Here is a 15,239-nt window from a genome sequence, read left to right on the forward strand (position 1 = left end):
TGAAATTCTGATTTTAGGGTGAGTCTCCTAATTTGTAAATACTAGCAACTAGCATTTAGTACATTTCAAACCTCTCTGTGCCAAACAAAAGAGCCTATGGGCCATAAGCAGCAGGAGTTCCTGGTTCCCTAAGTTTATGAAGCTCTAGAGTGTGGTGACCAGAGAAGCTGCGAGTATCATTTCCATCAATTCCCTCTACCTTCCTCTCACCCTGCTAGTCCCTTCACCCAGCTGAGGTTAGGACCTACGGCTCCACGTAGCCTGGGCAATCCAGGTCCACTCTGGTTAGAAGAGACGCAGGATATGACCCAGGCCATTTTTTGTTAGAAGCATTATTATTATTTTTATGTCTGAACTGATTCTGGGGGTTCACAATGTGGCCATTGATTCAAAGAAAAGGGATAATATCTATTGAGGACAAGCTATACATTAGATAATACGTCTACTCTTTTCTATTAACATTAAATCCTCAGAATTCTGAGAAATAGGCAATATCCCCATCTTCATAAATGGGGAAACCAAAGTTTGATTTGAACCTTGCCTGTTTTCAAAAATCTCCATGAAATTTCCAGTTTAAGTATAAAGTATAACTGCCTATGCATGCCTGCTATATGCCGACATGTCAGTGTGACCTAAAAGGACCAGGTAAAGTCATCGAAAAAATCTAATTTAGCACCAAAGGATTGATATATGAACTAATAATAATTACATAGGATGGCAACCCTTGACTCCTGGAATCTTGCATACAATTATAGCATCATTTATATGTTAATTCATTGCTGGAGTTAGTAGAGATGGCCTTTCTATGAGCATCTTTTGTTAAAAAAAACCTTTGAAATTTTGTCATAATACATTCTATGTTAAATCTTTTGAACTAATACAAATAATAACAATAAATAGTCACATTTAGTGACTAATTACTATGTATATTAAGTGCTGTTCATAGCACTTTCAATGTATTAGCTCATTTAATTTGAACAATAACTTTATGTGATAGATACTATTACCCTCAATTTACAGATCAGGAGACTAAGGCATAGAAAGCTTAAGTAACTTTTCCAAGGTCATACCACTAGTAAGTGATAGAACAGGGATTTGAAATAAGACAATTTGGCCGTAGAGACTGCACTATATTATTCATTATGCTCCATTTCTATATATGAAGCCTAATAAAAATAGCCCTGTGAGAATTTTATTATTTTGAAAATCAGTTTGCCAGTAGAACCAAAATGAAATTGAATGAGTTAGGAAGGAATATATTTATTTTGACAACTATTAGATTGTTAAAATCGTGTTCAGATACAGTGACACAACCTAGGGAATATGCTCAAATATGAAAACATCACGAAAGTCTGAATACTATTAAAAAAGGTCAAAAAAAAAAAAACCCCAAAATATTCAACCCTTTATAATGAGTTAATTTAAGAACACTTAAGAGTTACTCTACATAAAACCTTAGAGGAACTAATTCTTTGCATGTGACAAATCTTGTTTTTAGAAACAAACTCCTTGCCATGGCTCCAAACAGAATGATTTTGTCTAGAAAAGTTAAACTGGGTGTAAATGTCTTATTTCCCTTTTTAAAGAGTGATAAGAAAGATTTGTCAAATGGGTGTTTGCATATTTATCTATCAACCAATATTATCTATGAAATGTTGAGTATATTATTGTGTATTCAATTCAGAGTTTTGTTTTTTTTTCTTAAAAAGTTTTTTTTTCTTATCTTACTAAATAGTACAGATATCATAGTCAATCTGATAAAGTGTCAATATTATCCAAATACTATCTAGATTTTTATGAGTCTAATTGATAGTGCAATGAACAAAAAAAACCCTATAATTCAACTTTTTAAAATTGTGAAACAAATAGCAAAGAATTATTATATTTACTATTGCATAAAAGCTACAGATTTTTAAAACTATAATCAGAAACACAGCTGGTATTGCTTCAAGTCTATGCAACTGATTATCATTCTTTTCTTATGCTTTACAAAACTTCCTGTTCATGCCCAGTATAAACAGGGAGCAATATAGAATCTGAAGCTCCCACAAGTTTTATCAGTGGATCAGTAGAACACACTGGAGTGGAGCACCAGCTGTCTTGAGTACAGATACACTGTTTCTGTTGGCTTTAGAAATATGTCACAATGTATCACCATAGAAACCTATGTAACTCATTGTTTTAAAACTCCAAAGTCTTAGCAAAAAGATATTTCTTAAACATTTACCAAATCACTTTGCTTTACTGAATATTATATATAGAAACTTTCTTGATCAATCTCTCCAGCTTGTATCTAGAAACCAAACCATTATGTGATTTCTTATCACTTCCTATCAATCCTTCTGCTAGAGTCAGGCAGAGATGTTTTGAGCTGCAGTTCTTCAAGGAATGTGATGTTGTCTCTCATCAAAATGACATAGCATCTTGGGGTTACCTTATCATATCCTTAAATCTTTTCTATAAATTTATCAGAAAGTGCTCCTTTAGCCACTGTTTGAACAGGTTCAGGTATAGGAAATTCACCAATGTACAACATTCCATTATCAAACAATTTTACCAGTGAGAGAATTGTTCTTTTGAAGTGCCTAAAGAAACTGTTTCTATTGTTCTCCACATATACCCTCTATGTAATTCTAAGTACAATGACTTAAAATTACCATTTTATAAGATAATTATTACAACTACCATATCAGCTTCTACTGAAAAAAATTGAATCCACGAGAATAAATGAGGTATGTAAAAGCTCTTGGAACACAGATGACTTTCCATTAGAAATTTTAAATTATTGTTAAGTCTGAAATAAATCAGCATAGTGTAGCATTTAGAAGCAATTAAATAATGGAATGCAATTCAAATAAAGGTTTGGCCAAACTATTTGGTTTTAAAAAAAAATGCAGGTCGTAACTGAAGGATCTATATATCTTTTAACCCCACACTGCAAAATGACAACACTTGCCATGAGAAATAAATAAGAATTAAATACGTTCAAGTAAAGAGAAAAATGTTACTATACTCGTACTACACTTGAACAATACTTTTCATTCTGCAAAGGTCTTTTTAATCCTTGCCACAGTATAATTAACAATAGAACATTGTACATAACACATTCAGCAGAACACTTCATAATGCTGGTGCATAAGAATAGGTGTAATATCTGTGATAGCTATTATTGTCATTATTTATATAATTGAGTTCTGAAGCAAGGACTCATTTGCAATGCAGCCACCCTCATATACTCAAAGGCTCTGGTTTGGGACTGTGTAGCATATTAATGTAGAGAGTGGACATGACTCTCCCATTTATTTTGCTAAACTTGTATACTTGCAAGATAATTTCCTAAATGTAGCCTATTATTCCTTTCATCTACCTCTAAAGTTCTAAAGTAATCTCCTGCCTCATAGTCTTGATTCTCAATACTTGTATAATATTGCTACCTAGATTTACTTCCCTCAATTAAATTCCTTCCTGAAAAAGTATATTTTACTTACCATACTTTCTTCCTCACCAGCTGTTTTCTCCTCATCAAAAAAATATTAAGCATTTCGGAAAAACAGCCCTGCCAATGCTCCATGGTATTGCATCACTTCCCTCCCTTGCACTAATAGTTCTTGGAAAAGGTTAAAGCCTTTCACTTTAGTGAAAGTGCAGACCCAGCTGCCTTTCTGATCTTATCTGTCTTTTGTTGCTGCCTGCTCATCTCCATGTGACACAATTCACACACTTACCAACTTTTTAAACTCAAATATCCACCCTTCAAAAAAAATCTTCCTTAAAGGAGTATAATAAGTTTTAATCTACATATCAATCTAGCACTTTAGCAAATTGATTTCCCTAATTTTTAAAAATGGCTATTAAATTTAGGTCACTTGCCTTGGTTCCAATGTTTGGATGCCAGTGAACAATCTTTGCACACTCCAATGTATTGCAAACAATGGTTTCCAATGTCTACTATGAATAAAACATCTATACTGTAGTCACTAGATTATGAGATATTAAAATTAGTATCTTTCATTCTGAAAATGTTTGTTTTTATAAAATATTTACCCCAATCAGATAAATTAATCAATGAGTAGCTATTAAAACTATCAGTAAATGTGCAAAAGAGAATCATAGCATAGTTATGCCATATGACAAATATATCTTCCATCAGTGCTTTCCTAGATACACAGCACAGAATTAAGAATTAAGAATTACAGATGCAAATGTATGCACATTAGGTAAGTATAGGGTAGTACACTGTGATTTGCCAGTACTTATAATTGGATTCCTCCTTTTGCTTTCCTATGCCAGATCCTGAGAGGTAGATGATGTTATATTAACATTAATGATTATTACACAGACGTGGACAAAATAGAGCCTAATTGCACATATCACAAATATTTAAAAATTTAGTTCCCAAATATGTAGCTAAAAACAAAAAATGTAATAACATATACTATAAGATGTATATAGATTAATAATGTGACCTACCCATCAAATCCCTGGAGTTCACATTCCTTAAGCAGTGACACGGCATGCCCTTCATACTCAGTTACTATTCAAAAAAACACAAAGTGAAAGTTGTAAACAATGGTCTATACTTTTTAACTTGGTTTGGCAAAATAACATGATAAACATATGGTCAAGTCATAAAACAACATTTATTCTTAAATATTTATATTTTAATCATGGAAAAGAGGATTAAGTGTTAGTTGCCTGATATGTTTTATAGCTTTATGTAAAAGAGGGTCATATATTTGTTCCAACTGCATAAGTCATTTGGGGATATCCCACACACAGTGGGTGGAGAATTTATCCTGGTGTCTGTCTGTTTAGTATTCCCTAAGTAAGACACATTTCCTTTAAGTCAGAGGCTTAGGAGCAGCAGTATTTTGAAAATGAGGCATATTAGCTGGCATCGAACAGTTGATATCAAATCGCTTTGGCAACCTTACATGAATAAATTAGTTAAAAGGTTAGTGTAAGATTTACAAACCAGAAGAATATGTATCTGGAACTGCTAGACTAAAAAGAGGAGGAGTTGGATGTGAAAATATGAAGTTAAGCCAACACCAATGATAAAAGACCCAGACCCGAGAAGAGTGGCACGGGAGCCCACCAGAGCCCAGATCCTCTGAGGAAATGAATCTGTCACTCCGTATCGCTGTCTCCACCATCACCGATGCCCTATGCAGTATTGTAAATGCCAGTGAAGACAGGATAAATGGGCACACTGCAGATGGCACCAAGCATCACAACCACATTTAGCATTTTCCAGGGCAGCTCTGCCAGAAGAGACAGCCCAGCTGTATCCACCCATCAAAGATTTCTGCTGACTGACATGACATTGCAGATGGATTTTTTGTGTAAGAATGTGCATCATTATATGCAAGATTACATTAATCTTTCATGCCTGTCTGTCCCTGGTGCCAGCATGGTTCAAGCTTTTCCTACAATGTTTTTAGATATTGTTAAAAATTATTAGTCTTGGTGTCTAAAAGAATCATTCTGTATCCAGCAGTGTTACATTGTAATTCTCTCATAGCTTACTCAAAATGTCGTTAACATTCACATGAATAAAACCTCTCTATATTAAATTCTAATCAGAAAACAGCTATAAAACTAGATATAAAATATTAATATTAATAAAATTGAAAGGTTAAGTTATAAAAGATTTGTGCTGATCATTTACAACTACAGCAGGTAGTTGCAACCTTAAAATGCAAAATAATAAAATGTCTTACACATACACATTAAAAATAATTAAGGATATTATGAAGAAATATTTATGCTGGGAATAAGTTTACCAAGTTTTGCTTTTATAACAAAGCTTACTTTAGTAAAGTTTTTCAAATTCAATACAAATGAGCTTTAGAATTATGTTATGGCCTAACACTATTTTTATTCAAAAAAATTGAAATAGTCTATTTTTTCCCTTGATTTTATGGGTGTAATTTGACTATACACTAATGCAAACTGTCCAAGGATAGTAATTTTTTAAGTAACATTGTAAAAGTTAAATAAAATCAAGTATCTGGACAGAGACAAAAAAGATGAAAGAAACATCTATAAAATATATTAGCAGAATGAATTAAATGAATAAAATCTTTGGCCTCAGGGTGCTTACACTTTGGAGATAGACAATGTATAGTAATTAAAAAATGAATATATAATATGAAGTAGTAATAAGTGATTATAAAGATAAATAATGTAGGACAAAAGATAAAGAGTGATCCGGACTACTATTTAGATACAGTTGAAAGAACCAAGTATGTATTTAGACAGGCTACTATGGCCCCTGGAATCACAGAGTTAGATTCAAATCATCTCCTGCCATATAAATATACAGAGAGGATTGCAAGACAAACGCAATTTCAGAAAATGTAACCTAGCTTTTTCTTTCTCCTACTTTCCTTTTTCTTGTGAGATTACCGCCCTGTGCCCTTTTCTATATAGGAGATTTGGAGACTCCAAGTTTACAGGTATTTGAACACTGTTTCCGCTACTGGCATTCTCCCTCCCCTTCAGTGCAAATGTAACCGCCTTAGGAAGACAAAACTAGAGGAGAATAATGTCTTGAAGTGGATATTGCATGTTGAAGAAGAAATAGGCTGAAATAAAATCAGATGAGGTTTGACTTGGACATAAGGAAAACATTTCTTGGTCTGGTGATAAAATTCTTTCAAGACAGGATGCTGAGATGTCATTTCCTTTTGTATAGTCACTTCAAACTTAGTAAGTTCAGAACAGAATCCATCATGTCCACCTTCAAATATATTGTTCTTTTGTGTTCCATCGTCCACTCCAAAACAGGAAAATGACTTCTTAGATTATCCCTCTTGTCCACCCTCTATAACCACAGAAGGGCCAAGGCCAGTTGTGCCTGTCTTTAAATTATACTGCAGCATCCCCCCATTTCTCACAGCCAATCCCCTAGATCTGGTCACTAACCATTTTTCTGTACACAGATTGAGTATCCCTAATCTCAAAATCCAAAAATAGGAAATGCTCCAAAATCTATTTTGAGCACCAACATGATACTCAAAGGAAATGCTCATTGGAACATTTTGGATTTCAGATTTTTGAATTAGGGATACCCAACTGGTAAGTATAATGTAAATATTCCAAAACCCAAAAACGTCTGAAATCTGAGACAGTTCTGGTCCCAAGTATTTCAGATAAGGGATACTCAAACCGTACTAATACAGCTTTTTTCCTTTTTCTCTCCAACCTCTCTCCCACTCTAGCCAGAACGACCTTTTTCAAATACATATTCAATCATGTCACTTTCCTGCATAAACCCCATTGATGAGTCTTCATTGTCCCCGGGTGTAAAGTTCCAACTTCCTACATCACAGCTGAGTGTTGGGCACGGGATTGGCCATATACACCCATTATTTAAGAAGTAATAAAAAACAAACAAACAAATGAACAAAAAAACCTTTCACCCAGAATTATCTTTCTCTCTAGCTGGATATGATACATGAACATTTACTATGCAGATTTTTATTAAAATGCAGGTAAAATGCAGGAAGGAGTAATGCCTCAAGCTGCCAGCATCTTGTGTGACACAGTTTTATCAGATTGCCTACTTTCTTCTGGGTTAGATCTGGAATGGTAGGAGGTATTTCCAAGAAATGGAAGGCTTCAAGTAGAGTCCAAAATAGCCAAAGAGAAACAATACAAAGAGACTTGGTAAAGGGTCAAAAGTTAGGAAGCATGAACCTAGGAGAAAGAAGAGCAAAGTGACAACAAACTCCACTTTCTTACAATTCTTCCCTAGAGGTAAAATTATCTCATGTCTAGGCCCTAAGCTGGAAGAGATCAAAGTTGCATTCAGATAAGCTTCTCTGAGCATAATGATAATGATCATGAATAGTTCTAGCAGCTTTGTTAATACAAAGAGTGACTGAAGCAGAGGGGTATGTCTATTGGGAACAAGAGAGATCAAGGGCAGACAGGGTATCTGTCTTCAAATATCTCAATGACTCTTATACACTAGATGGGACAGATTTTGTATTACTACAAAAGGTAAGATTAACTCTAGGAAAGAAGGAAACATCAGCTCACAAGTTCTCTGAATTGTGCAGTTTATGCCTAGCACAAAGGCACTTGGCCAAAGAGATGGGTAGATTTGCCATCTAGCCAGTGCTCCTGATCAACAAGCTAGGTGACCTTAAGCTGAATCAGCCTGGAAGAAAGGACACCTCTTTGTAAGTCAACACAGAGGAGGTGCCTTTTCTAATCTGCACAAAGGCACTGTGACTCTGAACTCCAGATAAGAATGTTGGACAGTACTGTCCAGAAACAACATACTCTGCCTCTAACTTAGGTGGCCAAGCCAAGGATGAGTGGTTACTCACAAGGAGTACCACACACCTGTACTCCACCCACATGGAAGAAATTGAATTACATGGCCTCTAATGTGCTTTTCAGTCTAATGTCTCTGCTGCCTTTACTTTTTCACTCTTGTTCTAAGAACTATCCTATGAATCCATGATCTTTAAAAGTACCTCTCATTCCTTTAATGGTACAATCTCTAAAGTTTGTTTTATTTTAGGAACAAGAGAAAGAAATAATATCATATGCCAACATAGGCTTATCATTCATGTTCTCCTTTGATTAGTGCTCCAATACGTTATTAGAAAAAATAATTCTTTCTAGTTTCTTCCGGAAGTGTTTCTGACGCTATTAGTAAATAAGATACTACATTGGTTGTGGTAGCAGAAGGGGGATGTGATTTTAGCTCAAATATTTCAAAAGATGTTGATCTATATTCAGAAGAACTCAGGGTTTCAGCACAAGCTAAAATGAAAGATGTATATTTTTATTAATGTGGTAAGATCCATTTTTAAAAGAAATTTATTTAAAAATTACAGTACTTCAGAATGTATATATCTAGCTATAATTTTTCAAGTCATGCCTCGTATTTACACAGCACTATTTCCTAATGAATTCATCATCATATAGTATTTTGTAATTCATTTCCATTTGGACACACCAAGGCACATAAGGAAACATTAAAACAATGGTCTCACTGGATATGCAAAAGATATGTACCCTTTCTGCTTTCTTCTTTCATATATTTTTTCTTTCAAATAAAGTGTGAATTGAATCTTTTTTTTTTTTTTTTTTTTTTTTTTGAGACAGAGTCTCACTCCGTTGCCCGGGCTAGAGTGCCGTGGCATCAACCTAGCTCATAGCAACCTCAAACTCCTGGGCTCAAGCAATTCTTCTGCCTCAGCCTCCCGAATAGCTGGGACTACAGGCATGTGCCACCATGCCCGGCTAATTTTTTCTATATATTTTTAGTTGTCCAGCCAATTTCTTTCTATTTTTAGTAGAGACGGGGTCTTGCTGGTGCTCAGGCTGGTCTCAAACTCCTGAGCTCAAACGATCCTCCCGCCCTGGCCTCCCGGAGTGCTAGGGTTACAGCCGTGAGCCATCGTGCCTGGCCTGAATTGAATCTTTATTATACAATTTTGTGAAACTGAAACTACGAGCATTTTGACCATATTTCTATAGCCCTTTATAATATACAAAGTAGTTTCAAATGTATTATCTTATTTGAACCCCTAAACAACACAGTAAGGTAGGCAGGAAGACTAAAACTTTTCAAATATCTGCAATGTTTATTCAGCCCTTCACACAAAATAGGAAATATTTTTATATAAATATTTAGCCAATATACATACTAAAATTGTTTTATAAACAAAGGATGTAATTTTACAATTTTGCCTGTAGGAGGAGTGTTAGGCAGCTAATAATTAGCCATTCTGCCCAAATACGTAAGCAAATTCTAATTTTGCTTTATGTAATATTCTATTGTTTTTATGTTAAACTAAATATAATACTTACCATTTATGAATTTAGGGGAAAAAATACTAGAGCATATTTTTTTCCCGACATAATTGTTTTAAAAAGGAAAGCACATTTTGATGATTTTTCTCTGCCCCTCTCCCTCTAATCCTTATTCTGCTGGTGGAGTCATTCTTGCCAAATCAGATTACAACACTATGATAAAAAATTTATACCAACTATGGATCAATGTATGATGAGTAAACTGCTGAGTGTAGCATAAAGACTCATCCATAATTTGGACTAAAACTTTCTGTACTATACATTGTCGGGAGTCTTCCCAGAAGCCATATTGCCCTTCATAACACAACCCAGATTCAGTTGGAGCATCTTCAGCCTTCAGGACAGGGGGATCTACCCTCAGCCCCTGGGAAGGGTCTTGATGGTGAAGGGAATGATTGTTCCAGGTTGGGCATAGATACTACACAAGTACAGTCAACTGAAAGCAATAAATTTTAATCTATCTTCAAGATTAAAGCATGTCAGGTCTCTCTCTCTCACATACACCTCTCCCCCCTAGATATGAATAAGAAAGGATCCAATTCACTGGCAGATGTTTAATAATGATAGAATAAGATTTCAGATGAAATCAAAACTGAGGAAGGTTGAGCAAAGTCACGGAACAAATTTTCCAAGATATTATAGGTACAATATTCTCTCTCTCTCTCTCCTCTGACTTGTTCATGTCCACTAGCCTGCCTACCTTCCTTCCCTCACTTTTTGCCTTCTCTGCCTCTTAAAAACTGTCTAGTTCAAATACTTTCCTTGAGCCTCCTGATCAAAATTAATATCACTTCTGAGATGCCAGAGTTCTTTTATGTATATCCCAATTATAATAGTTTTAAATGTCCATTTGAATCCTCAATAACCTAAAAGTCACTCAAAGTGGGTATGATAGTTTATTCATCTTGCATTCTGCACAATGTTTAACACAGAGCAAGCATTCCACGTGAGATTCTTAAACTGAATGGTAGATAGTAATATCATTTCAAACTCTTTTGTGGTATTCACATATTAAATCAATGACACAAAATAATTAGTTATTGAGTTTGCCCATAACTTTATTCAATTTTTAATTGTCTCACCCTAATACAAATCTCGAACTTTTCCTTCAGCCAATCTTCAAAATTCTTCAGTAGAAAGGAACTACAGATCTGAATTTTCTCTCTTCCTTGTAAATCGCCTCTAACTAAGCCAAAAGTCATAAACATGAAAGGTTAACTTCTTCACTACAACTTTATTTTAATTCAGAAATTCCTCTTGAGTTTTTCGTGGTAGTTTCTCTTGAATCTGTATTGTAGTAGATGCTTTTTGGGGTAGCTGACCTTCCCACAAAGCTTGCCCTCTTTTTTTGGTGGCAGGGCAGAGGGAATTCCTTCTACCCCCATCCATCAGGTCAGGAGGTGTGGGCTTCAAGGACCTCATTTGCGTTGTGAGATCCATCTCCCTTCACTACAGCTGAGCAAAGCCAGGTCACTTTGAATCCCTTCCTCAGGAATCTAGGAGATTCCAATTGCATTCTGGGTTTGTCTCCTGAGTAGCCTTGTTTTATAATATTCTTCACTGGTTACAATTCATTAAAATTTTTTCACTGTGTGTTAGTGAAGCCACATAGATATAAAGCTAGAAAAGTTGTGATTCTTGGTAGAATCAACTCTTCTTCTCAGCCCCCTGCCACAGGAAAACAAAAGTCTCAAGGAAACAAAGGAATTCGGTCACCAAATTAAAAATAAAAAAGGCTATTATTAACCCTCTTTCTATTAATTTTAGCATTAGCAAATTTCTATTTTCCCTGGCACAAACCTATGCACATTTCTTAGTTTAGATGATGAATTTAAGCTTCTGGCTTTTCTAAACCATCTATAACCAGCAGCTAATTGCTTAGTTTTGACCTAACCAGCAGGGGTCAGAATCAGAACAAAAACAACCTAAGGAGAGATTCTATGGAAAGACATCAACTATAAAAGTGAGCAAACATCAATTCCTTGCCTAACTGCAGAAACAATGTATAAATAGCAAACATCTCAATGAAGATATCAAAAAGTACACAGCTCCCTTTAAAATCATACCTAACAATTGTGTCTGAAAAAAAAAAAGTCTGAAAAAGACCTAAAGAGAAAATGTTTATATTCTAGTAAAAATAACACAATAAAAAAGAAAGTAAAATTATTAAATTAAAACTCTGGAGCTGGCTGCAGTAGGTTATAGAAGACATAAAAAAGATTTAGACATTATGAGTAGCTTTCCAAGTTTCAGCTGAGAATAAATTCAGGTTATCTTGCTTCCATGAGTGTGTTTCTTAAATGGCAAAATTATATTATGAAAATGACTTACTTATTACATCAGTCTTTATTCCTGCAAGCTTCAACAGAGGTTCAACCTTCTCATCATAGACCTGGATAGCTTCTTTTTTGTGACTTTGGGGATTAAGGAGTATTTTTAATGACTTTGGTCTGTTTGAAAAACCTAAGAAGAAAAACGTAAAGACAAAGTTATAAAGTCTCTGTCAGCATTTTTTTCTTTCCCTTTAAAATGACACACAAGTCTATTAGAATGGTATACACATTTAAATAGTACTTGTGATTTTTATTTGAAATTTTTACATGAGTATTCCTGAATATGACACTATTTTAAAACATTTATGCTTTCCTAGCAGTTAAATAGGCATATCCCTCTTAAAATAACTCACAAGTTATTAAAAAAAACCATTTAATTTATGAAGGAAGATTTTTTAAAAAGCAACTTTGTGAATATTAGGCAACGCTTATGTATGTATACCAAATCACAGATAATTTAGCAAATGTTCCTTTAGCATTTGTTTCTGCAAAAAAGCAATGGACTGTGATAAATAGAAGGGTACATTTCCTCTCCTTAGCTAAATGTGCTCATTATTGGAATTGGGCACCCCAGTGACCCTAGGGCTACCAACGCCTGACCTACTGATGAGTCCAGGGCAGAACAGAGCGAGCAGGGATGGGCCAGTGTCAGCACCCACAGCAATGCATGCTGGTAGCTAAAAAGAGGGCTTGGGTCAGAGTTCAAGCCTGAAAAGGGGACAGGGGAGAAAGGACTCCTCTGGGAATTGGGAAAGCAACGCCTCTCCGCAGGGATTCGATGATAGTGCTGCCTCACAGTTGGGGCTGAGATTTGATACTACAATTTTCTGGGTTTGCAAGATGCTTATCACTTAGAACCCAGTTGGAGCAGGTGCAAAGCAAATTTTCTGTTGTTAGGAAGGGGCAGGAGGGACAGAGGAGCCAAAAGAAAGCTGACAACCGTTTCTTTTATGGTAAGCTGCTCTCAGAGGGCCACATTTCAAGATTAAAAAAGCAGTTACTAACATCCATTTTTAATAAAATCATTACTAAAGACAAGTAAAAATTGTCCACTACATGAAAGTGTTTCATCCGTCAAGTAGAGACAATGTTTCATGTCTCATCATATTTAACACAATAAAATATTTTCAGCAGCACATACTATTTTGAATTCAGGGAGAGTTCTGGATGAGGAAGAGATGAGGCCATGCTGAGCTCCTTAAACATTCCCAGTAATCCTTTTTCCAATTCCCACATTCGAATGAGTGCCCGGATTCACAGGCAGTAGCTACTTGCTTCCATGCCTTCTACGCTCTCTCGTTGCTGTTCTCTGACTCGGTGCCACCACATGGGCACCCTTGCTGTCCTCCCCTTCTTCCATGGCATCCTCTGGCATCACAGCTGTAATCAGTGCCACACTGTTCAAAAGCAGCTGTGGCTCATTGCTGCCTGCAGAGCAAGCCCTAACCCCCTACGATGACCTTCAGAGCCCTCACTCTCCCAATCCAAACTGATCTCCTCTCCTCTCTCCGTCACACACATTTGAGAAACATTTACTCAGCATTTGTGCTAGGCACTGGGAATAAGAGCAAAGCGATTAAGATGTGGTTCATGCTTTAAAGGAGGAAAACATACACAAATATAAACACCACAAGACAGTATAGACTTGTTAACAGAGACATGCAAAGTACAAGTCTGTATGAAGGAAAGTGGTTAATTCTTATCAGGGATCTGGAAAGGATGGCAAGAAGGGAGTATTTGAATGGAGCTCTTGCTTATGCTGTTTTCACAACCAAAAACTCCCTCCTTTGTCACCTGTCATCCCACCCCTTAGCAAAACAGCAAGGATAGAAATTTTAGACAGTGAGACCAGCCTGGGAAATGCACGAAGCCGTGAAACTCCAGAGCTTTTATGTTCCATTTCAACTTTCTCATCATGGTCCAGACCCACTGTATTTTTGCCAAATATCAAATCTGACAGGCCTTCCTTTGTTTGGGCAATTTTTCCTTTCTGCTCCACATCATCCTCATTTTTGTCAAATGTTATTTAAAGCTCACTTCAAATACCACTTCCTCACTGAAGCCTTTCCAAATCACCAACAGAATTCACCTCTCTGGCTTTTCTGCTCCCACGTTACTCTAGGTACCTCTGTTATCTATTTTTATACCATTTATACAAAAAGCCTCTGATGAAAGTCTTGGGATTTCGACTGGCCAACCCTGAGACAATACGAAATGGAATACCAACAGTTATATTTTATACATTGAATTTTCTATACATTCAATTCCATGAATAATATTAACACTAAACAAACAAAGGACAAGTAGAGAACATTCTGTCCTATGGTAGAATTATTATTAATAAATATGGGAAAATTATAGAGTGAGAAAATCACTATTTTCAGCCATTATAATAATTACCAATTCAGACAAGAATCACCAATGGATGCTAAAACCATCCAGTGATGGTCAGCTGGGGACAAAATATCTATATATTCTTAAACCCTATCTCTTATCATTACTCTAATTACAAAGGGTAACATTCTTTAATGGCAATTAAAGATATGACAACTAAATGCAATGTGTGATTCTAGATTTAAAAAAAAAAAAAAAAAAAACACTGTAAAGGACAATACTGCTGTCCTTTAACCAAGAAGAACTAAGCAGTAAACCTAGGGCTCACTTTTTACTATGAATAAAACATGACAGAACCAAGAAACTTGCTTAAAGCCCAAAGGCAAAAAATCAGATTAAATATCCAGATTATTTTCTTTGGTAAATTTATCAGAATACCCTGAGCAGTATTCAAGTGGAGGCAGTCCCAGTAAAAATGATGCTATCATAAAACCAACTTTTATTTCTCCTTCTTCCTATACTCATTCATTTATTCACAAATGATTACCTGCTTGCTATGTGCCAGGCAGGGTTCTAGAACCTGAGGCTCTATCAGTGAAAAAGAAAATTCTCTGCCCTTATGAAGCTTCCATTCTAATGACAAGAGACAAAAAGAAATCAGAGAATTTATGTCAAGTGGTAACACGTTCTAAAGACAAAAATAAAGATCAGTAGTGAGAGAGAGGGAAGGGA

The 15,239-nt window shown here is 35.5% G+C and overlaps 1 protein-coding gene across 5 annotated transcripts in view; it reads right to left on the reverse strand.

Annotated features, from left to right (window-relative positions):
• Nucleotides 1–15,239, reverse strand: part of CERKL (ceramide kinase-like) — a 106,248-nt gene that overhangs the window by 20,746 nt on the left and 70,263 nt on the right. The window contains exons 3-5 of one of the 5 annotated variants that reach the window (XM_012651145.1): nucleotides 12,172–12,303; nucleotides 4,471–4,534; nucleotides 3,871–3,948 (exon numbers count right to left, since the gene is read on the reverse strand). The exons of 1 other annotated variant lie outside the window; for it this stretch is intronic. In XM_012651145.1, coding sequence (XP_012506599.1) covers nucleotides 3,871–3,948; nucleotides 4,471–4,534; nucleotides 12,172–12,303 — 274 coding nt within the window. The remainder of the gene's footprint in view (nucleotides 1–3,870; nucleotides 3,949–4,470; nucleotides 4,535–12,171; nucleotides 12,304–15,239) is intronic. 3 more of the 5 variants (XM_012651148.1, XM_012651146.1, XM_012651149.1) reach the window with 3 other exon arrangements.

This window comes from Propithecus coquereli, unplaced genomic scaffold (genome assembly GCF_000956105.1).
Source record: "Propithecus coquereli isolate 6110/MARCELLA unplaced genomic scaffold, Pcoq_1.0 Scaffold35, whole genome shotgun sequence".
Classification (NCBI taxonomy): domain Eukaryota; kingdom Metazoa; phylum Chordata; class Mammalia; order Primates; family Indriidae; genus Propithecus; species Propithecus coquereli.